Source organism: Durio zibethinus, chromosome 14 (assembly GCF_047325235.1).
Source record: "Durio zibethinus cultivar Kanyao isolate XHJ-2024 chromosome 14, ASM4732523v1, whole genome shotgun sequence".
NCBI classification, from domain to species: domain Eukaryota; kingdom Viridiplantae; phylum Streptophyta; class Magnoliopsida; order Malvales; family Malvaceae; genus Durio; species Durio zibethinus.
This window is the reverse complement of record NC_143175.1, coordinates 1,225,244-1,246,109: the sequence shown is the minus strand read 5'-3', so window position 1 is coordinate 1,246,109 and position 20,866 is coordinate 1,225,244. Positions and strand designations below refer to the sequence as shown.

Genomic DNA, 20,866 nt, shown 5'->3' with positions numbered 1-20,866 from the left:
CAGAACCATGGTGGAAAGATTAATAGATATATTTATATATAATTAAAACAAATAAAAAGGGATTGTGGAATTAATTTTTTAATAAAATAAACAAATATATGTTAAAATTTTATGCAAATATAGACATTAAAATAACAATTTCTTATGGATGTTAATAAGTTTTTTCAAGAATTATAAATTTTCACATAACATGAAATTTGTTATTAGTTGATGTCATTTAGATTTAAATTAATTACTTTATATTAAAAATGTTTAATTTTTTTTCTCTTAATGTGTTATGACTACTTAATTGATATTTTAATAAATATATGGAGTAAATAAAAAGGTTGAAAAAGAAAAGAAAATACCAAAAATTAGGACTCATCTTCTAACTTTTTGTTATTTGTCTTTGAATTTTTATTTTTTCTTTCTTCTTAATAAAAAGTAAAAAAAAAAAAAAACCTAAAAGAAAAAAAACACAATAATTACCCAAATAATAAAAAGCTGAAGAAGACTCAAGAGCCACTTTATATATTAATAATATATATATACTTATAATTTTTCTGGATATTACTCGAATAAAGTTTGAAATTTTATTTAAAAATAAAATTATGCTATCGATTTTTTATTACATAAAATTAAGATTCTGAATTTTTATTTTATTATAATTAAATTTTTAATGGTATAAAATATTCATTTTTTGTTATAATTTTTTAGTTAAGATGATTTAATAAATATGTACTTAAATTTATTTGGATGAATTGAATAATAAATATTTAAAAAAATATTATTTTAAAATTATATCAATTGAATATTATTCATTTATATTTAAGATTTAATAAATATAATTATAGTAAAATAAAAATTTATAACCTTAATTTTATGCAATAAAAGACTGAAAGCTAATTTACATTTTGGAATAAAATTTAAAGATTTATTTAAGTATAAAGCCTAATTTTTTAACATAAAATTTAATCTTAATTAATGTCATAATAAAAATATTAAAATAATAAACTCAAAATTTAACTTAATTAATTTATATAATATTTTGAGATAATATTTAATAAATCTAAATTTAAATCATAAAATATTTATAATTTTTTTATTTTTAAATTACAAAATTTTTATAAAATTATATCTATAATAGTGAAACTTAAGAAGTCATGATAATGTTATAGACTTTGGAAGTCAGAAGAAAATTTTCTTATGATTTAATTATAAAATAATATTATAAAACAAAACAGAAGGAGGTAAAATAAGAAAATAAATTTAAAAAAAAAAAAAGAAAGAAAAAACTAATAAAAGAGAAAAACAACTTTTGTGCAAACCAAAGAAATGTTCTTTTTGACATTAACATTAACATATAACCAAATCAAAAGCCATATTAACAAGTAAAAAAAAAAAACCCAAAATTACAAAAAGGATGAATAAAACTAAAGAAATAAAAACACTTTTGAATCTTTTGGCTTTTCCTTGCAACCAAACGCCAGATTGTTTATAGGCGGCTAGTTGGCCAAGACAGCATTGTTATTTTCTTAAGAGGAGATATTGATAACACGAAGGAACTTTCTTGTTTCTCGGCGTAGAAAAGGTTAAGTCTTTGAAGTCTTTATTTTTTTAGCTGATGTATTACTTCCTACTCAAAGATTTTGCTGAAAAAAACACTACCGTTCTTCGGAAAAGTTGCAAGCATGGAGTTTGGGGACTTTACATGTGTAAAATTCTTGTTCTTGTTTGTGTTTTTAAGGTTGGATTTATGGTTTTTGTATGTTACTGATGTTCTTTTTGATGTTTTCATATATGGGTTTTTTCTTGATTACTGTAACTTTCAGGGGGATTTGGTTTTGCTTTTGGATTGATCAAGTTCATGATCATTTGTAGGCTCCCTTTAATGTCTAATACTTTGGGAACTATTTTCTCTTCCAGAGAGACTCTGTGCTGTACCTCAATTGTATATTAATCCCAAAATTTTTGCTAAAGGGTAAAATTACTAAAGTGTCACTAATTGCTATTTCTGTTAAATTATTGAAATTGTTGTGTAAGATCAAAATTTCTTTTTTTTTTTTTTTTGGTTTTAAGTATGATTACTTATCTTTTTTTATTATTATTAGTTTAGCTTGTTTTGCTGAATAAGTCAGCCCTGGAATGCTTGTGCAGTAACTTGAGAAGAAATGGAGGACAAGAGTTTAATTGCCAAAGATGTCACTGAAGTAAGCTGTTGTTCATCTTCATCAATAAAGTTGTAGGAATTTATTTGTATTTAATTTAAGAAAACTATTGTTAACCTTGTTAATCTTGTTGGGTTTGACATAAACAGTTGATTGGTAAAACACCACTGGTATATCTGAACAATGTTGTGGATGGATGCGTGGCTCATATTGCTGCCAAGTTGGAGGCAATGGAACCCTGCTCCAGTGTCAAGGACAGGTATTACACTATCTCCACCTCTCCATTCAGAGATGTATCAGAAAACATCACACACAAGATTGATCATGATAAATGCTATTATGCTGCATTGAGTTATGTAGTGCTGGAGTTTTTAATCTTTGATGAGATGCAAAAACTTCTTTGTTTGCAGGATTGGATATAGTATGATTGCAGATGCAGAGGAGAAGGGTCTCATTAAACCGGGTGAGGTTGGTATTTGGATATTTCTTTCATAGAAATTCATGTAATGGAATTTTCAAGTTAATATTAGGTTACTGTCACTTTGCAAGTAAAATTATGCATTGAATTCTGCTTATGCCGTTATTCATGATGTTGGGCCTTATTGCTGGTAAATGTTTGTAAGTTTGTTGCATCCAAATAAAATGATTGTTTTATTCAAGGTGATCTTTGTAGTTAAAAGACACTAATGAGAATGCAAGCTTTGTTGAGACAATAGACCTCGTTGAATTAGCGGTGTTTATAACTCTTCAAAGTTTTGAGTAGATTATACTATTGTCACTGTGCCATATGATGAAATTATGCACTGTTGTCAACTTGAAAAGCATCTCTGTTGAATTTCTTAGGCCTTCTATTGTTTGTTCCTTCTAAAATCTAAATCCAAATTCCATAACTTTTTTTATGTGCAAAAGTAGGGCTGTCTTCCTGCTACTATCATGATTGTGTTGATTTAATGTCAAAATTACCTTTAGTTTTGATTGATAAACTTAATGAGAGAAATTTTAACTTTACATAAATTCCATTTTTCCTTTATGCTGAAGAGTGTCCTTATTGAGCCAACCAGTGGTAATACTGGAATAGGATTGGCATTCATGGCAGCTGCTAAGGGTTACAAACTCATAATTACCATGCCTTCTTCAATGAGTTTAGAAAGGAGAATGGTCCTCCGAGCTTTTGGAGCTGAGCTGGTTCTTACAGATCCAGCCAGGGGCATGAAAGGGGCTGTTCAGAAGGCTGAGGAAATTCTGGCAAAGACTCCTAATTCTTATATTCTTCAGCAATTTGAAAACCCTGCCAACCCAAAGGTATCATTTGGAAACTTTTTTACCCATATTTTGATGGTTGGAGCGATGGAGGATGTCATGATCTGATTCTTTTTTCCTGATTTAGATACATTATGAGACAACTGGACCAGAGATATGGAAAGGCACTGGAGGGAAGGTAGATATCCTGGTCTCTGGTATTGGGACAGGAGGTACTGTAACAGGAGCAGGGAAGTATCTCAGAGAGCAGAATCCTGACATTAAGGTTAGATTTTCCGATGCCTAATTAGATGGAATAAATTGTGACTTCAATTACTAAATTGTGTTTGTCAACGATTGTGCTTTAGTGTTGCTTATATTGCCCCTTGCCTTTTTCTGTTCAGATCATTGGTGTGGAACCAGTTGAAAGTGCAGTGCTTTCTGGAGGGAAACCTGGTAAGTTGTAATGTTTACAATGTTTTCTTTTCACATTGTTCTTCATATTGCATATTCTATTTTCTGTACTTTTGTTGTTTTCTACAATCTATAACCGCTAGCTGAGTAGATAGGAACTATGCTTTGTATCTCGAAAATGATCATGAGAACTTGATTATTGGTTTCCCTATTTTAATAGGATAGGGGCTTGGTTGATTTTTTAATTTTAGTTGAGGGTTTTTTCTTTTGTAATATTTAAGCCTACTCAGTTCTTGAAGTTTCTTGGTTCAAGACTTCAAGTATTTAGCTTTAAACTTATTTTTTTCCATTTCCAATTATAATATTTGATTGAGATCAAATTTGAAAATTTGCTCTTCTACTTTTGTCCCTAATAACCAGGATACTAGCATTGTCTTTGGTCAGTCTTGTTGTAAGATTTTATATATGTTTGCAATTATTAACCGAAAGTTGTTTTCTTTTGTTCCTCATGCTAACTTAAGATTTTGTAAGAATTTTTTATCTATTGATGAACTGCTTGCATTTTTAACGTTCAAGGTCCACATAAGATCCAAGGAATTGGTGCTGGCTTCATCCCTGGTGTTTTAGATGTCAATTTACTCGATGAAGTTGTCCAAGTAAGTCTCCGTTGTATTTATTTATTCAGATTATATTTCACTCAATGTGGGATGTAAATGCTAATTTCTGTGGACATGTAAAGAACTTGCATTTTTCCTATGCCATAATTCATTACCAGTTACCTGTATGATTGCAGATATCCAGTGAAGAAGCTATTGAAACAGCAAAGCAACTTGCTCTGAAAGAAGGATTGTTGGTAAGTTTCTTCACTTTAAGTGACATAATTTGATAAGGGAATCCATAGCCTTGTTTGCACTTGTTCACCGGTAAACTGAATTCAACTACACTCAGGTTTCTGTTTGTGGATTCCTTCTGCAATTTCCTTTAATTGTTTGGAACATGTATTACAGGTAGGTATATCATCCGGTGCTGCTGCTGCTGCTGCAATTAAGATAGCCAAGAGGCCCGAAAATGCTGGGAAACTCATTGTTGTAAGTTTTATTATTTTATTTTAGAAGTCAATCCAACATCATCCTGTCTAAACATGCCAATGATGCAATACTGCCAAAGATAAATACCATTATCGAAACAGGCTATTTTTACATTTCTGTCTATTACTCTGACTTTACAGTACTGGCATATACATGAATTATAGGTTATATCAAAATCATTTTAATTTTGAACCTAAACAGGTGGTCTTCCCTAGCTTTGGTGAGCGTTATCTCTCATCCGTGCTGTTTGAGTCTGTGAAACGGGAGGCGGAGACTATGGGTTTTGAGCCTTGAAATGAACCGAATCCTAGTGTCAAAATGTCATGATTATCAGTTTGAAATATGGAGAAGAGAAGTTACTTATCAAGCAGCATGTTGATCTTTCCAATGAATGGTTTTGTTTCCTCCTTGGGTTCTCAAAAGACCTTAGAAATAAGTCGGCTTTGCTGTAGTCAATCTAGTCTATAAATGGATTAAGAGGAAATGTTGTTTGGAGATGGTATTTGAAGCTTTTTTGCTTTGCTGTGAGGTTGAACAAAAACAGTCATCAACACTGTAGTTCTATAAAAACAATGTTGTGAGATTAAAAATAAAATTTGATGTTTTCCATTGAAAACTCTCTTTGAAAACAGCTCGGATTGTTGATTGCATCATTGTGAACTCAATTTTCAAGCATGAGCCCCTAACCAATCAGCTTTGTTGACTTTGATGTTTTCCATTGAAAACTCTCTTTGCAAACAGGTCGGATTGATGATTGCATGATTGAGAACTAAATTTTCAAGCATCAGCTCCTAACCAATCAGCTTGTTGACTGGAGGCATCGTCTTTCTTTCGAAATTCTGTACCCCGACTAACTCCTCCTACAATGAAAACCACCAGACCAAGACATGCACAAATACCTTAAAAGCATTCCCGGGCCCAAACGTTGTAACTGAAATAGGTCAGGGGCCGCGCGAACGCATGCCCCCACTACCACAAATTATGACGTAGGCTCTCCCACTTGGGGAGACCTTAGGCAAGCGCCCCTCCCAAGTGCAATGAAGGTCGCTTACCTAGGCCATGGGTTTAATTGATCACCCATTGACCCCGTCCAGGTAAGTATGTTTCACCGCCGCTAGCTGCCTCTTATTTATGAAACCACGCTCGTGCTCGTTCCTCTTAGTTCTTCGATATGGGATTGCACCTCAGCATGAAGCATCTCCTTGGTTCGAACTTCCTGGTGACTGGTGAGTCAAAAATCAAAATGAAGAAAATATCAAAACTCCCAAGAAAATACCATATCATGCATACAACAAAACATATTTGTATAAGTTTTCATGCAATTCTGTTGAACAAATTCAGCATTTGATAGATGCAGAGGATTAGAGAAACCGCAGCACTATGCTTGGAATTGTCATTAAGCTTAATCAGTTATCATGAGTTTGCATAAGCTTTCTCCATGGAAGTGGGGTTTTGTTCCTATGACATAGTGCACACGAACTCACTAGTGCAAATTTTAACCTGATCTTCAACTGTATAATGAATGCACCCATGGCTACCAGGAAGAGATTTTCAATCCAGTTCATCACATTTTGTTTCAATCCTCCCTTTTTGCTTTTACAGCGAGCCTGTTCAATGACCATGGCAGCCAAGCTAACTGGATTTCCGTGTTTTGTTCTTTGAATCATCATTTCCAATGAATCTAGCAGGCTTGAAAAAGGATTTCTCTGAGAATGTTTTCCATTACCATTATTTCTATTATTTCCAACAATCTCGTCCAATCATAGCTGTGGATATTGCAAAATTGAAAATGAAATCCGCAGTAACCATGAATCGATATTTATTCATACACGGCCTACCAATCATAGTTTGAGTATTGATTTGTATAGATTTTGAAGGGGGCCGCGCGAGCACGAGCCCCCAACTGCCACAAATTTTGACGTACACTCTCCTCTATAGGGAGATGTTAGGCTGATGCACCCCCACAACGTGCAATGAAGACCATCAACCTAGGCCATGGGTCTTCTTGATCACCCATTGACCCCGTCCAGGTATGTATGTTTGTACTGCATCATTTTCTCCAGTTTAAAGCACCAATCTCCACCTCCATCTTGCTTCCTTTTCTAATGTGGGATACTGGCACATATGGCTTCTCAAACCAGTGAACTGCAAGAGTTGGCTTTCTTGGGGAAGTGGGGCCCTTGCCTAGTGAACTAACCAAATTGATTGGTAATGTAAATTCATAAAGTTTCAATCATCTATCTGTGTGGACAAGTTGAATTTCTTCAGAAATTTGGGTTATGGTTATGCCAGAAAAGGGTTTTTTGGACCTGTTTCAGCTTCAACTTAATGGGACAACATTTCATTTATTTCTTTAGTTATTGTAGAAATTTGGCTGAGAACTACTGAACTACTTAAGAGTTTCATCATTGTGCATTAACCAGTGAAGTTGCGCAGCAAAGCTGCAGTTCAATGAACTCTTCCCTGTGTTGTTCTGATGAAGGTGTAAGCCATTTCTTGGAGAGTCTAGGAGCCTAAGTTATAGTTCAATGAACCGTTTGTCAGTAGTTTGATATTTGTGGGAACCAACTAAAATGAAAAGGATACTGTCCAAATTACTCAGATTGAGACTTGAGATGGGGCAAGAATCATAAGCCTTTTATTGAACTACCAAATAAACAGCTCCCATCGCAGCCATTTTCTTTGTTTTTGCCGTGTTGGACAAGAAAATATGACCAAGAGGGAAGAAAATGTTTTCCACATTCCGCAGTCACATGGCTTACCCTATTGACTAGTAAAAAGGTAAACAGATTTTGTTGTGTAAAAGGTTGTATCACCAAGAAAAGAGAAGTGATAAGGATGACAAGTGCAGGAAAGGCCATAACAATCCAGCTATTCCATTCAACTATCTCAATGAAAGCTAGTCTTTGTAAATCTAGTCAATGCAAAGAATTTAAAAAACAAGTTTCAAATCTATATGGGTATAGCTATCAGGTTGGCATCCCAATCAAATCTCGACTTGATCATCAAAATTTTTTTAAAAAAAATTAAATTTTGGGTCTAATAAAATAAAATAAAGTAAAAATTAAAATTAAATTATATTTAAATTTTAAATAAATTCAATTTAAAATTATATAAAAATTATTTTTTAATTATTTATTTATATATTTATATAATTATATTTAAAAATAATATTATATTAATTTTAAATCAAATCCAAATTTATATAATATTAAATCAGATTAAATTTAAATAAAAAAATTTAAAATTTATAATTAAAAAATTAAATCAAATTTAAAATGAGTAAAAGTTTGATCTGATCCGATCCTTACTAATCTTAATAGTCCCATCCATGGACAGACTGCGTTCTGTCTGCTGTAAGACGGAAAGCAGTGATGAAATGAAAAGTTGATTATTCACTGCATTTAAGTGTAAGTGCGAGAAAAAAACAAGACTTCTTTACATATTTGAAGGCTAAGTCTGAAGGGGGGTACAGTTTTGGGGTTACCAATGATAATTGGCCTTCAATTGGCTGTATAACATAATAAAAGACAAAGCTCATCAGCTGCATCATCGATCAACATCTGCTTCCTTTTTACCATGTGTTTTCCATATTATCTTTTTTTTTTTTACTTGTTTTTTGTTAGACTACCCAAAGACACCCCTTAGAAATATCTGTAGCATAGGACTAATCCTCCTGTTTTAATTTTCTTTCTATGCGTTGGCAGTTTCATTTTTTCTTGTTTCTTTGACATTCTTGGATATGATTTATTTCATTTTTTTATTGTTTGGTAAAATTTCCAATGGTTTGACTGTTTCAATTTGCATATGGAAAGTAAGTATTTCTTGTTCACTACGCTGTTCTATGCTCTTTATAAACTTTCAGAAACTTGGGTGTTTCAGTTCCCCCAGTTGCAGGTACTGAAATTCTTTTTAAACAAAATACTGGGTACTTGAAATCAATTGTGTTTTCCTTAATTCTCTTCTCTGTTCATCACAGTTTATTACTAACTATAGTAGGCTTTGACTTTTAGTTTTCCTCAATTTCGACTCTATGTTCATCATAGTTGATTATTGATTATAGTAAGTTTTCACTTTTGATTTTCATGCCTCCTCACCTGTGCACTACCAACCACTTGTTTCCTTTGCTAGATTGCAGTTCTTTTTCTATCAGGTTGCAGAATTTGGAGAACAAGACATGGAGGAGAATTGTGCAATCAAGAAAGATGTTACTGAAGTAATTTTTGTTCTCAATCGTTAAAGCTTCACACTGCCCTTTGTCTTCTGCTTCTTCTTCTTTTTCAAAATTTCCTTTGATTCTCTTGTGTGGCTTCTGCAGTTAATAGGTAATACACCTATGGTATATCTGAACAATATCGTGGACGGTTGTGTAGCTCGCATTGCTGCCAAGCTAGAGCTAATGGAACCTTGCTCCAGTGTTAAAGACAGGCATAAGCTTTATTTACACTTGATTGTATTTTCTTCACTGCACCTTGAAAGTGTTACCTGCAAATTAACACCTTTGGTCGTTCTTTATTGATATACAGGATTGCATACAGCATGATCAAAGATGCAGAAGATAAGGGCTTGATTACAGCGGGGAAGGTATAGTGGACATTTCCATATTTGAAGATGCTTTGCTAGGTGTAGCTTTCAAATTAATGCATGTGCAGTAATGGGTTGATAATCTGATTAAGAAGAGTTATAGATCCAAGAACACCTGAAATTTATATAGTTTTATTGACTACAAAAGTGAGTTGATCAGTTTATCAGATATGCCTAAAATTGAATGTCGTCTGTTGCAATTTACAAATGTCTATCTTGCTCGTGTGAGGCTTAAACTAATATCTTCTGCTTCAGTTATCTTCTGATTAAATAAGGACTACTTTCCACACGGATGGTCCAATATGGAACGTTTAAGCTAACAATTTCCCTTTGGTTCTGCATATATTCAAACAATATTGGCTAAAGACTGTCCTCATTGAGCCTACCAGTGGTAATACTGGCATTGGATTGGCTTTCATTGGAGCAGCCAGGGGTTATAAAGTTATCGTTACAATGCCAGCTTCTGTAAGCCTTGAGAGGAGAATTGTTCTTCGAGCTTTTGGCGCTGAGGTATACCTCACTAACCCTGCCATGGGCATTAAAGGGGTTATAGACAAGGCTGAGGAGGTACTAAATAAAACACCTAATGGTCACATGCTTCGGCAATTTGCAAATGCTTCCAATCCACAGGTATTATCTTTACTGTTAACTTTTCTATATTTCATAATCCCAGTTCATGTTTAAAATGAACCAATGAATTCTTTGTTTAGATTCATTATGAAACCACTGGTCCGGAGATATGGAAAGACTCGGGTGAGAAAGTTGATGTGCTGGTTGCAGGCATAGGAACTGGTGGTACTGTAACAGGTGCAGGGAAATTCCTCAAAGAGAAAAACTCAGAAATCAAGGTTTCCTCTTCTTTTTTTTTTTTCAATGGAAGAGATGATGCCCACATTTTGCACTGAAAGTCATGCAGAGAGTCAATGTTCTGGTTGTTATGTTATTGAGAGCATTTTCTTCTTGTGTTGACATATAGGTATATGGCATAGAACCAGCTGAAAGTGCAATCCTGAATGGTGGAAAACCTGGTAAGTTTCAAGTTTCTTTCACCCTTCATTCTTCCTTTCTTTTTTACTGATATTGTCAAATTCTTCTAATATTATTGGATTTAATGTTGTTTCGAAACTGTGAAGCTGTAAAACATTCTGTTTTACCTACCCTATATGGAATTATGTTGTTGAACACAATTTCATAACCTTCATGACTTGAGTAATATCCAGTACTTAACTATTTCCTTTATGACATTGCCTGGCATATCAAAGGCCCTCATCCGATCCAAGGAATTGGTGCTGGTATCATCCCTGATGTTTTGGATGTTGGCATCCTTGATGAAGTTATTCAGGTAAGTCCCAATAGCATCCTTGATGATACTATTTGTTTTCCCAATAAGAACTGATTCTCTCCCATTATTTACTTTCATTTTCCATGGCAAGTATCAACCATCTCATCCATGTTAATTTTTTATTCCATTTATTTATGCTTCTGCGATAACCTTTTAGGTATCTGGTGAAGAAGCCATTGAAACTGCTAAACTGCTAGCCTTGAAAGAAGGTTTGCTGGTATGTTCAGAACAATTAATGGATTCTCATGAGATATGACCTTCTACAACACTTGTTTTTTTCATCTTTTCCTTTTTGTTATTACATAAGTTAAATTTATATATGCCTTGACAGGTAGGTATATCATCTGGTGCTGCAGCGGCGGCTGCGATTAAGTTGGCAAAGAGGCCAGAAAATACCGGCAAACTCATAGTTGTGAGTCGCATTCCCTTCTTCAAATTGATATATCCTATAATGATTCTAGATAAAAGTTGATTAACTCTGAAAAATTATTTTACAAGGTGGCTCAAATGACAGTTTCTGCAGTTCTTGATTTGTCTTGTCTCGTTTATATTGTCAAAATATATGCTAGTTGTTGGTTGAATCTTAGATTATTGAATCTGTCCATTCAAGTAAAGGAGGTTCTCTGAGATTCCCATTACAGAAAAAAAATCTTCACAACAATCCAGGTTTTCTAAAGACTTGTTTCTGGCACAAGCTAATGCAGAGCCCTATTGGTATCCCATTGTCACTTGAAAAGTTCTTCATAGTTTGGCTTATACCAGTCACTCAAATTAAAGGTTGGAATTGATCTGTATAAGGGTGTCCGGTGCAAAATCTTCTGGTATTTGAATTGCAGGGTAAAAAATGGTTACATGATTAGGGAGATTAAGAAGAGACTGCACCACATCTTAAGCATAGAACTTGACTTAAAACCTGATAGCTTATTCATGATGCATGAAAGGGCAGGCCCTAGTTAGGTTCAGACTTGAGATCCCAAAAGCTAGATCCATCAATTTCTGTATCTGTGTTCGACTATTTCATGTCAAACACCAAAATTGTTTTCACAATTCATGTCAACATACCTAACACTAAACACATTTCTTGGTTTTCATATACGATTTTTATTAAAATTTTAAATCATATCGTTTTGGTATTTTTTTTATCATTTTGTTATCATGTCATTGTGTACCATTTAAAATGATGAGTGATGTCAAAAGGATAAGGTTATGTCCATATGTTTTCCATTTCCGGCCTTAGCCTGAAATTTTGCTTTGCTGAACTGGTTTTGCATCACTGGTAGAACAAGTAAAAAGTCTTGCACAGCTGAAATCTCCTGTTTGTTAATTTTCCTAATTCTCGAGCCTTTTTTCCTCTTACGCAGGCTATTTTCCCCAGCGCCGGTGAGCGTTACCTGTCTTCTCCATTGTTTGACTCCTTAAGGCATGAAGCAGAAAACATGACCTTTGATTGATGCACCGTCCAGCTCAGAAAAGTGCTCTTTCCTGACTCAGCAAATCATTGTATTGTGCATTCCACCATGGACTGAGCCTGGCTTCTTTTGTTTTTCATTCTAGCTTATGTATCAGACTGAAAAATCTTAAAACTTCCGTGGCTGTAAGAGAGCTTAATAAGTAGAAAAAACCTTCTACCTCAAATTGGTTTGAGGATTTTCTAGTAAATTTTCTTTACAGTACACCAAACATGTCTGAAAGAATATATATGTCTTCTTTCAAACCAACATTTAATTTCATTTTCTTTTTTAATTCACATAAAGCAAAATGCCAAGAACAAAGAGTAAAATATTAAAAAAAATCAATGTTTATTGCAAGTCTATGCACTAATATTGGACAAAAATGTAGGAAAAAAAAAAGAGAATATGCAGTGAGATATGAAAAATATGAATAAATGAGAGTTGCTATTAGTTTTTTGTAGTAAGTATTTTTGTATGATTTATAATGAAGAAGGGGAGTGGAATGCGTAGTATATTTGTTTACCAAATATGCATGTAAATGTGTTTTGCTATCAAAAATTTTTTTAAACATAAATAAAAAATGATATGATTTAAAATTAAAAAAAATATATAAATTTATTAAAAATCAAAAAATATAATTCATATTTGATACGTTGATAAAAATTATTACATAATAATTTTTATATTTTACATGTCTTTCGTATAAAATATGATATAAGAGAATACAACAAACGTCCGGATCATTTAAGATTTGAGATGGAGCAAGAATCATAAGCCTTTTATTGAACTACCAAATAAACCGCACCCATCCCAGCCATTTTCTTTGTTTTTGCCGTATTGGAGAATAAAAAATGAAGGGACAAGCGGAAAATGACCAAGAGGAAAGAAAATATTTTCCACATTCGGAAGTCATGTGGCTTACCCCTCTTGACTAGAAAAAAAGGAAACAGATTTTGTTGCGTAAAGGAAGTATCAACAAGGAAAGTGAAGTGATAAGGATGACAAGTACAGGAAAGTCCATAACAATCCAGCTATTCCATTCAACCATCTCAATGAAAGCTAGTCTTTGTAAATCTCAATGCAAATAATTTAAAAAACAAGTTTCAAATCTATATGGGTTATAGTTATATCCATAGACATTCTGCGTTGTGTCTGCTGTAAGAAGCTTATCTTTGGCCTTGTTAAAGCAATACTGAAATGAAAAGTTGATCATTCACTGTATTGAAGTGCAAGTGGGAGAAAAAAACAAGACTTCTTTACTTATTTCAAGGCTAAGTTCGAAGGGAGTTGGTACAGTTTTGGAGTTACAAATGCATAATTTGCCTTCAATTGGCTATATAACATAATAAAACACAAAGCTCATCAGCTGCATTATCGAATATCAACATCTGTTGCCTTTGAACCATGTGTTTACTTTTATACATATTATCTTCTTATTTTTGACTTGTTTGTTGTTAGACTACCCAAAGGCATCCCTTAGAAATATCTGCAGTATAAGACTAATCCAACTATTGTAAATTTCCTTTTATGCATTTACGGTTTCATTTTTTCTTGTTTCTTTGACATTTTTTGATATGATTTATTTCCCTTTTTTTATTGTTTGGTAAAATTTCCAATGGTTAGTCTGTTTCAATTTCCATATATGGAAAATAACCATTTCTTGTTTATTTCGCTGTTCTGTGTTGGGATTTACCTTGAATCTCAGAATCACACAAAGTTAAATGAGTTTGAGTTTGTCTTGTATCTCACATCGAAAGTTTAGTAAAAGTATAAAGGGTTTCACCCTATAGATAAGATGTTTTGGTTTTAGTTATCTAATCCCAGAGAGTTAGACATCAAACGAATAGTTAAGTGAGTAGGTTATTAAAGGGTGTAATTAGGTTTGGGGTTAAGTTTTGAGTTATGAGACTTTTCTCATTCTAAAAATCTCACAATTGTAAAGATTTATTTGATAGTGGATTAGGTTTTTGAGTAGGCCATTTTGAGTTGGGCCGAATCAAATATATTTGTGTGTTCTTATTCTAGTTGGGTCGAACCAAATATATTTGTGTGTTTTTATTCTTGATATGAGATTGTTGTTTTGTGTGTGGTTGCTGCGTGTGGGTGTTGTTTTTTTCAACAAGTAGTATCAGAGCGAGGTTCGAGATTTAAGGTTCGTGGGCCCAAAAGATCATATGTCTGGTATGCCTATGCCTAAATTTGAGATTCATGGAAAGAATAATTTTATGTTATGGCAAAGTATTAATGCAACAAAGGTTGGATCAAGCATTAGAGAGTAGTAAGCTGGAGGGAATGTCTGATGCTAATTGAAATAAGATTCAGAAAAATGCTGTTAGTATTATTAGATTGGCGTTAGCTCCAGAAGTAAAGTACAGTGCCAGAAGTAAAGTACAGTGTATTAACTGAGAGTACTCCAAAAAGTTTATGTGATAAGTTTGAAGGTATTTATGCTTCGAAGTTGTTGACTAATAGATTATGTTTGAAGATGGATCTGTATTCTCTGAAGATGGAAGAAGGTATGAGTCTTCATAATCACCTGAATGAGTTTAATAGATTAGTTTCTCAATTGCTAGCGATTTCTTCTGTTGATGAGTTAAAAGATAAAGAGAAGGCTTTAATTTTGCTGTCATCTTTGCCTGTCTTATAGGCCTTTAGTTCAGACTATGTTGGTAGGCAAGTCTACTTTGAAGTTGGATGATGTGACTGACTTGTTGCGCGAAAATGAAAGGAGAGCTCATCACCTCGGGGGAATACACTAGCTGTAGAGGGTTTTGATCGATGGAGGATTCAAAAGATGATTGATGGATCAAGATGGAGATCCAAGTCAAGAGACAGAGATTACAGTGATGTAGAATGTTATTATTGTGGTGAGAAGGACATATTCAAGTGCGGTACACGAAGCTGAGAAGGGATATAGTTGCTTTTAAAAAGGCGAATGATGAGAAAAAATCAGATGAAAAAAAGAGTGATATTACTGCTGTTATGTCTGATGATGATGATGTTGTTTTGACAACTTGTGTGAATGAGACTCAGACTTTGAAAAATGATAAATGTTGGATTTTAGATTCAGCTGCTATAGTTTATGTTTGCAATGATAGAAGTTACTTTGTGGAGTTGGATGAGAATGAGAAGTATGGGGATATTGTGGTTACTAACAAAAAAAAGGTGCAGATTCAAGGCATTGGGAGTGTTCGCCTTAGATCTTACAATGGTGTTATTAGGACACTTCATCATGTAAGGTATGTACCAAATTGTCACTACAATTTGATTGCTTTGGGTGAGTTAGTTTCTCGGGGTACACATATTATGGTAGTATTGAAAGTGTACAAGAATTGTAATGTGATTCTACAAGGGAATAGAGTCAATCATTTGTACATGATGGAGGTTCAGTTGCTGAGATGCCTGTGATGAACGAAAAGAAGAAAGGTAAGCGTGTTAGCTTTGCAGATACTGTTGAAATGTTTGAAGATTCAAGTCAAGAGAGGATTTGTTGGAATTTGCTTTGAATCTCAGAATCCCACATCGAAAAAGTTAAGTGAGTTTGAGTTTATCTTGTATCCCACATCGAGAGTTTAATACAGCAGGAGAAGGATAAAGTCTCTTATTTGAATTCTGCTTTTTACCGACCCTTTCATTCAATAATGAAGTTCTCAACACGGCCTGTGATAAGGTTCAACATTTTTTATTTGACAATTTTCAAATGGAGTTTGAGGGCTCCCTCATTGAATTGATTAGAACAGTTAATGTCAAATAAATCACTATATTAGTTTTAATTTGGTAATCCCAGAGAGTTAGACACCAAACGAATAGCCAAACGAATAGCCACTATATTGGTTTAGACACCAAACGATTGATTAGAACAGGTAATGTCAAATAAATCACTGTATTGATTTTAGTTTGGTAATCCCAGAGAGTTAGACACCAAACGAATAGCCACTATATTGGTTTTAGTTTGGTAATCTCAGAGAGTTAGACACTAAACGAATAGCTAAGTAGAGTTTTATGAGACTTTTTTTATTCTAAAAGTCTCACAATTGTAAATATTTATTTGATAGTGGATTAGGTTTGGAGTATGTCATTTTGAGTTGGACCGAACCAAATATATTTGTATGTTTTTATTCTTGATTTGAGCTTATTATTTTGTGTATGATTACTGCATGTGGTTGTTGTTTTTCCCAACACTATGCTCTTTATAACTTTAAGAAACTTGGGGTGTTTCAGTTCCTCCTATAGCAGGTACTGAAATTCTTATTAAACAAAATACTGGGTACTTGAAATCAATTGTGTTTTCCTCAGTTCTTTTCTCTGTTCATCATAGTTTATTACTACATATAGTAGGCTTTGACTCTTGGTTTTCCTCCATTTCGATTCTATGTTCATCATAGTTGATTATTGATTATAGTAAGTTTTCACTTTTGATTTTCATGCCTCCTCACCTGTGCACTACCAACCACTTGGTTCCTTTGCTAGATTGCAGTCCTTGTTCTATCAGGTTGCAGAATTTGGAGAACAAGACATGGAGGAGAACTGTGCAATCAAGAAAGATGTTACTGAAGTAATTTTTATTCTCAATCGTTAAAGCTTCACACTGCCCTTTGTCTTCTGCTTCTTCTTCTTTTTCAAAATTTCCTTTGATTCTCTTTTGTGGCTTCTGCAGTTAATAGGTAATACACCTATGGTATATCTGAACAATATCGTGGACGGTTGTGTAGCTCGCATTGCTGCCAAGCTAGAGCTAATGGAACCTTGCTCCAGTGTTAAAGACAGGCATAAGCTTTATTTACACTTGATTGTATTTTCTTCACTGCACCTTGAAAGTGTTACCTGCAAATTAACACCTTTGGTCGTTCTTTATTGATATACAGGATTGCATACAGCATGATCAAAGATGCAGAAGATAAGGGCTTGATTACAGCGGGGAAGGTATAGTGGACATTTCCATATTTGAAGATGCTTTGCTAGGTGTGGCTTTCAAATTAATGCATGTGCAGTAATGGGTTGGTAATCTGATTAAGAAGAGTTATAGATCCAAGAACACCTGAAATCTATATAGTTTTATTGACTACAAAAGTGAGTTGATCAGTTTATCAGATATGCCTAAAATTGAATGTCGTCTGTTGCAATTTACAAATGTCTATCTTGCTCATGTGAGGCTTAAACTAATATCTTCTACTTCAATTATCTTTTGATTAAATGAGGACTACTTTCCACATGGATGGTCCAATATGAAACATTTAAGCTAACAATTTCCCTTTGGTTCTGCATATATTCAAATAATATTGGCTAAAGACTGTCCTTATTGAGCCTACCGGTGGTAATACTGGCATTGGATTGGCTTTCATTGGAGCAGCCAGGGGTTATAAAGTTATCGTTACAATGCCAGCATCTGTAAGCCTTGAGAGGAGAATTGTTCTTCGAGCTTTTGGCGCTGAGGTATACCTCACTAACCCTGCCATGGGCATTAAAGGGGCTATAGACAAGGCTGAGGAGATACTAAATAAAACACCTAATGGTCACGTGCTTCGGCAAATTGCAAATGCTTCCAATCCACAGGTATTATCTTTACTGTTAACTTTTCTATATTTCATAATCCAGTTGATGTTTAAAATTAACCAATGAATTCTTTGTTTAGATTCATTATGAAACCACTGGTCCGGAGATATGGAAAGACTCGGGTGAGAAAGTTGATGTGCTGGTTGCAGGCATAGGAACTGGTGGTACTGTAACAGGTGCAGGGAAATTCCTCAAAGAGAAAAACTCAGAAATCAAGGTTTCCTCTTTTTTTTTTTCAATTGAAGAGATGATGCCCACATTTTGCACTGAAAGTCATGCAGAGAGTCAATGTTCTGGTTGTTATGTTATTGAAAGCATTTTCTTCTTGTGTTGACATATAGGTATATGGCATAGAACCAGCTGAAAGTGCAATCCTGAATGGTGGAAAACCTGGTAAGTTTCAAGTTTCTTTCACCCTTCATTCTTCCTTTCTTTTTTACTGACATTGTCAAATTCTTCTAATATTATTGGATTTAATGTTGTTTCGAAACTGTGAAGCTGTAAAACATTCTGTTTTACCTACCCTATATGGAATTATGTTGTTGAACACAATTTCATAACCTTCATGACTTGAGCAACATCCAGTACTTAACTATTTCCTTTATGACATTGCCTGCCATATCAAAGGCCCTCATCCGATCCAAGGAATTGGTGCTGGTATCATCCCTGATGTTTTGGATGTTGGCATCCTTGATGAAGTTATTCAGGTAAGTCCCAATAGCATCCTTGATGATACTATTTGTTTTCCCAATAAGAACTGATTCTCTCCCATTATTTACTTTCATTTTCCATGGCAAGTATCAACCATCTCATCCATGTTAATTTTTTATTCCATTTATTTATGCTTCTGCGATAACCTTTTAGGTATCTGGTGAAGAAGCCATTGAAACTGCTAAACTGCTAGCCTTGAAAGAAGGTTTGCTGGTATGTTCAGAACAATTAATGGATTCTCATGAGATATGACCTTCTACAACACTTGTTTTTTCTTCTTTTCCTTTTTGTTATTACATAAGTTAAATTTATATATGCCTTGACAGGTAGGTATTTCTTCTGGTGCTGCAGCAACGGCTGCGATTAAGTTGGCAAAGAGGCCAGAAAATACCGGCAAACTCATAGTTGTGAGTCGCATTCCCTTCTTCAAATTGATATATCCTATAATGATTCTGGATAAAAGTTGATTAACTCTGAAAAATTATTTTACAAGGTGGTTCAAATGACAGTTTCTGCAGTTCTTGATTTGTCTTGTCTCGTTTATATTGTCAAAACATATGCTAGTTGTTGGTTGAATCTTAGATTATTGAATCTGTCCATTCAAGTAAAGGAGGTTCTCTGAGATTCCCATTACAGAAAAAAAATCTTCACAGCAATCCAGGTTTTCTAAAGACTTGTTTCTGGAACAAGCTAATGCAGAGCCCTATTGGTATCCCATTGTCACTTGAAAAGTTCTTCATAGTTTGGTTTATACCAGTCACTCAAATTAATGGTTGGAATTGATCTGTAAAAGGGTGTCCGGTGCAAAATCTTCTGGTATTTGAATTGCAGGGTAAAATATGGTTACATGATTAAGGAGATTATGAAGAGACTGCACCACATCTTAAGCATAGAACTTGACTTAAAACCTGATAGCTTATTCATGATGCATGAAAGGGCAGGCCCTAGTTAGGTTCAGACTTGAGACCCCAAAAGCTAGATCCATCAATTTCTGTATCTGTGTTCGTCTATTTCATGTCAAACACCAAAATTGTTTTGTCACAATTCATGTCAACATACCTAACACTAAACACATTTCTTGGTTTTCATATACGATTTTTAATAAAAATTTAAATCATATCGTTTTGGTATTTTTTTTATCATTTTGTTATCATGTCATTGTGTACCATTTAAAATGATGAGTTATGTCAAAAGGATAAGGTTATGTCCATATGTTTTCCATTTCCGGCCTTAGCCTGAATTTTTGCTTTGCTGAACTGGTTTTGCATCACTGGTAGAACAAGTAAAAAGTCTTGCACAGCTGAAATCTCCTGTTTGTTAATTTTCCTAATTCTCGAGCCTTTTTTCCTCTTACGCAGGCTATTTTCCCCAGCGCCGGTGAGCGTTACCTGTCTTCTCCATTGTTTGACACCTTAAGGCATGAAGCAGAAAACATGACCTTTGATTGATGCACCGTCCAACTCAGTAAAGTGCTCTTTCCTGACTCAGCAAATCATTGTATTTTGCATTCCACGATGGACTGAGCCTGGCTTCTTTTGTTTTTCATTCTAGCTTATGTATCAGACTGAAAAATCTTAAAACTTCCGTGGCTGTAAGAGAGCTTAATAAGTAGAAAAAACCTTCTACCTCAAATTGGTTTGAGGATTTTCTAGTAAATTTTCTTTACAGTACATCAAACATGTCTTAAAGAATATATATGTCTTCTTCCAAACCAACATTTAATTTCATTTTCTTTTTTAATTCACATAAAGCAAAATGCCAAGAACAAAGAATAAAATATTAAAAAAAATCAATGTTTATTACAAGTCTATGCACTAATATTGGACAAAAATGTAGGAAAAAAAAAAGAGAATATGCAGTGAGATATGAAAAATATGAATAAATAAGTTTTTTGTAGTAAGATTTTTTATATGATTTATAATGAAGGAGGGGGACTGGAATATGTATTATAATTGTTTACCAAATATGCGTGAAAATGTATTTTGCTATCAAACATTTTTTTAAATATAAATAAAAAATGATATGATTTAAAATTAAAAAAATATATAAATTTATCAAAAATTAAAAAATATAATTCATATTTAATACGTTGATAAAAATTATTACATAATAATTTTTATATTTTACATGTCTTTCATATAAAATATGATATAAAAGAATACAAGCAAACGGGCTTGACCATTTGAGACTTGAGATGAAGCAAGAATTGTAAGCCTTTTATTGAACTACCAAATAAACCGCACCCATCCCAGCCATTTTCTTTGTTTTTGCCGTCTTGGACAATAAAATCTGAAGGGACAAGCGGAAAATGACCAAGTGGAAAGAAAATATTTTCCC

At 33.7% G+C, this 20,866-nt stretch overlaps 3 protein-coding genes, 1 long non-coding RNA gene and 2 other non-coding genes across 13 annotated transcripts; 3 read left to right on the top strand and 3 right to left on the bottom strand.

Annotated features, from left to right (window-relative positions):
- Positions 1-1,330: 1,330 nt before the first annotated feature.
- LOC111295316 (cysteine synthase-like) lies at positions 1,331-5,504 on the top strand. 5 transcript variants are annotated; one of them, XM_022888760.2, is made up of 12 exons: positions 1,371-1,570; positions 1,906-1,960; positions 2,137-2,189; positions 2,297-2,406; positions 2,558-2,615; positions 3,186-3,449; positions 3,535-3,672; positions 3,791-3,842; positions 4,377-4,456; positions 4,594-4,653; positions 4,808-4,888; positions 5,090-5,504. In XM_022888760.2, the coding sequence occupies exons 3-12, from the start codon at positions 2,151-2,153 to the stop codon at positions 5,180-5,182; spliced, it is 975 nt and encodes a 324-aa protein (XP_022744495.2). In that variant the 5' UTR covers positions 1,371-1,570; positions 1,906-1,960; positions 2,137-2,150; the 3' UTR covers positions 5,183-5,504. The 5 variants fall into 5 exon arrangements, with proteins under 5 accessions (XP_022744488.2, XP_022744495.2, XP_089599213.1 ...); XM_089743087.1 differs by having other exon boundaries at positions 1,861-1,960; XM_089743088.1 differs by lacking the exon at positions 1,371-1,570 and adding an exon at positions 1,588-1,694 and having other exon boundaries at positions 1,812-1,960.
- A 321-nt stretch (positions 5,505-5,825) lies between these two features.
- On the bottom strand, positions 5,826-7,711 carry LOC149514926 (uncharacterized). The gene is made up of 2 exons (XR_016327333.1): positions 6,389-7,711; positions 5,826-6,111 (listed from the first exon to the last, which is right to left on the bottom strand). It is a non-coding gene; the product is annotated as an uncharacterized LOC149514926 (long non-coding RNA).
- Positions 5,830-5,990, bottom strand: LOC149514928 (U1 spliceosomal RNA). The gene has a single exon (XR_016327911.1). It is a non-coding gene; the product is annotated as a U1 spliceosomal RNA (small nuclear RNA).
- On the bottom strand, positions 6,763-6,926 carry LOC149514927 (U1 spliceosomal RNA). The gene has a single exon (XR_016327919.1). It is a non-coding gene; the product is annotated as a U1 spliceosomal RNA (small nuclear RNA).
- A 531-nt stretch (positions 7,712-8,242) lies between the features above and the next one.
- On the top strand, positions 8,243-12,494 carry LOC111295318 (bifunctional L-3-cyanoalanine synthase/cysteine synthase D1-like). 4 transcript variants are annotated; one of them, XM_089743086.1, is made up of 11 exons: positions 8,243-8,298; positions 9,020-9,104; positions 9,207-9,316; positions 9,415-9,472; positions 9,839-10,102; positions 10,183-10,320; positions 10,449-10,500; positions 10,735-10,814; positions 10,972-11,031; positions 11,146-11,226; positions 12,176-12,494. In XM_089743086.1, exons 2-11 carry the CDS (start codon positions 9,066-9,068, stop codon positions 12,263-12,265), a joined length of 972 nt encoding a protein of 323 aa, XP_089599212.1. In that variant the 5' UTR covers positions 8,243-8,298; positions 9,020-9,065; the 3' UTR covers positions 12,266-12,494. The 4 variants fall into 4 exon arrangements, with proteins under 4 accessions (XP_089599212.1, XP_022744499.2, XP_022744497.2 ...); XM_022888764.2 differs by lacking the exon at positions 8,243-8,298 and adding an exon at positions 8,523-8,785; XM_022888762.2 differs by lacking the exon at positions 8,243-8,298 and adding an exon at positions 8,523-8,816.
- Positions 12,495-16,527: 4,033 nt separating this feature from the next.
- LOC149514925 (cysteine synthase-like) lies at positions 16,528-20,206 on the top strand. Its single transcript, XM_089743085.1, has 10 exons — positions 16,528-16,820; positions 16,923-17,032; positions 17,131-17,188; positions 17,555-17,818; positions 17,898-18,035; positions 18,160-18,211; positions 18,446-18,525; positions 18,683-18,742; positions 18,856-18,936; positions 19,888-20,206. The coding sequence occupies exons 1-10, from the start codon at positions 16,782-16,784 to the stop codon at positions 19,975-19,977; spliced, it is 972 nt and encodes a 323-aa protein (XP_089599211.1). The 5' UTR covers positions 16,528-16,781; the 3' UTR covers positions 19,978-20,206.
- The last annotated feature ends 660 nt before the right edge of the window (positions 20,207-20,866 follow it).

Bases quoted from the DNA above. Each gene is read 5' to 3' on its own strand.
- LOC111295316 (XM_022888753.2), top strand. From the start codon at position 2,151: ATGGAGGACAAGAGTTTAATTGCCAAAGATGTCACTGAA. The intron at 3,450-3,534 runs GTATCATTTGGA...TTCCTGATTTAG, and splicing joins AAAACCCTGCCAACCCAAAG to ATACATTATGAGACAACTGG. The intron at 4,889-5,089 runs GTAAGTTTTATT...GAACCTAAACAG, and splicing joins ATGCTGGGAAACTCATTGTT to GTGGTCTTCCCTAGCTTTGG.
- LOC111295318 (XM_022888764.2), top strand. From the start codon at position 8,631: ATGATTTATTTCATTTTTTTATTGTTTGGTAAAATTTCCAATGGTTTG. The intron at 10,501-10,734 runs GTAAGTTTCAAG...GGCATATCAAAG, and splicing joins CCTGAATGGTGGAAAACCTG to GCCCTCATCCGATCCAAGGA. The intron at 11,227-12,175 runs GTGAGTCGCATT...CCTCTTACGCAG, and splicing joins ATACCGGCAAACTCATAGTT to GCTATTTTCCCCAGCGCCGG.
- LOC149514925 (XM_089743085.1), top strand. From the start codon at position 16,782: ATGGAGGAGAACTGTGCAATCAAGAAAGATGTTACTGAA. The intron at 16,821-16,922 runs GTAATTTTTATT...TGGCTTCTGCAG, and splicing joins TCAAGAAAGATGTTACTGAA to TTAATAGGTAATACACCTAT. The intron at 18,212-18,445 runs GTAAGTTTCAAG...GCCATATCAAAG, and splicing joins CCTGAATGGTGGAAAACCTG to GCCCTCATCCGATCCAAGGA.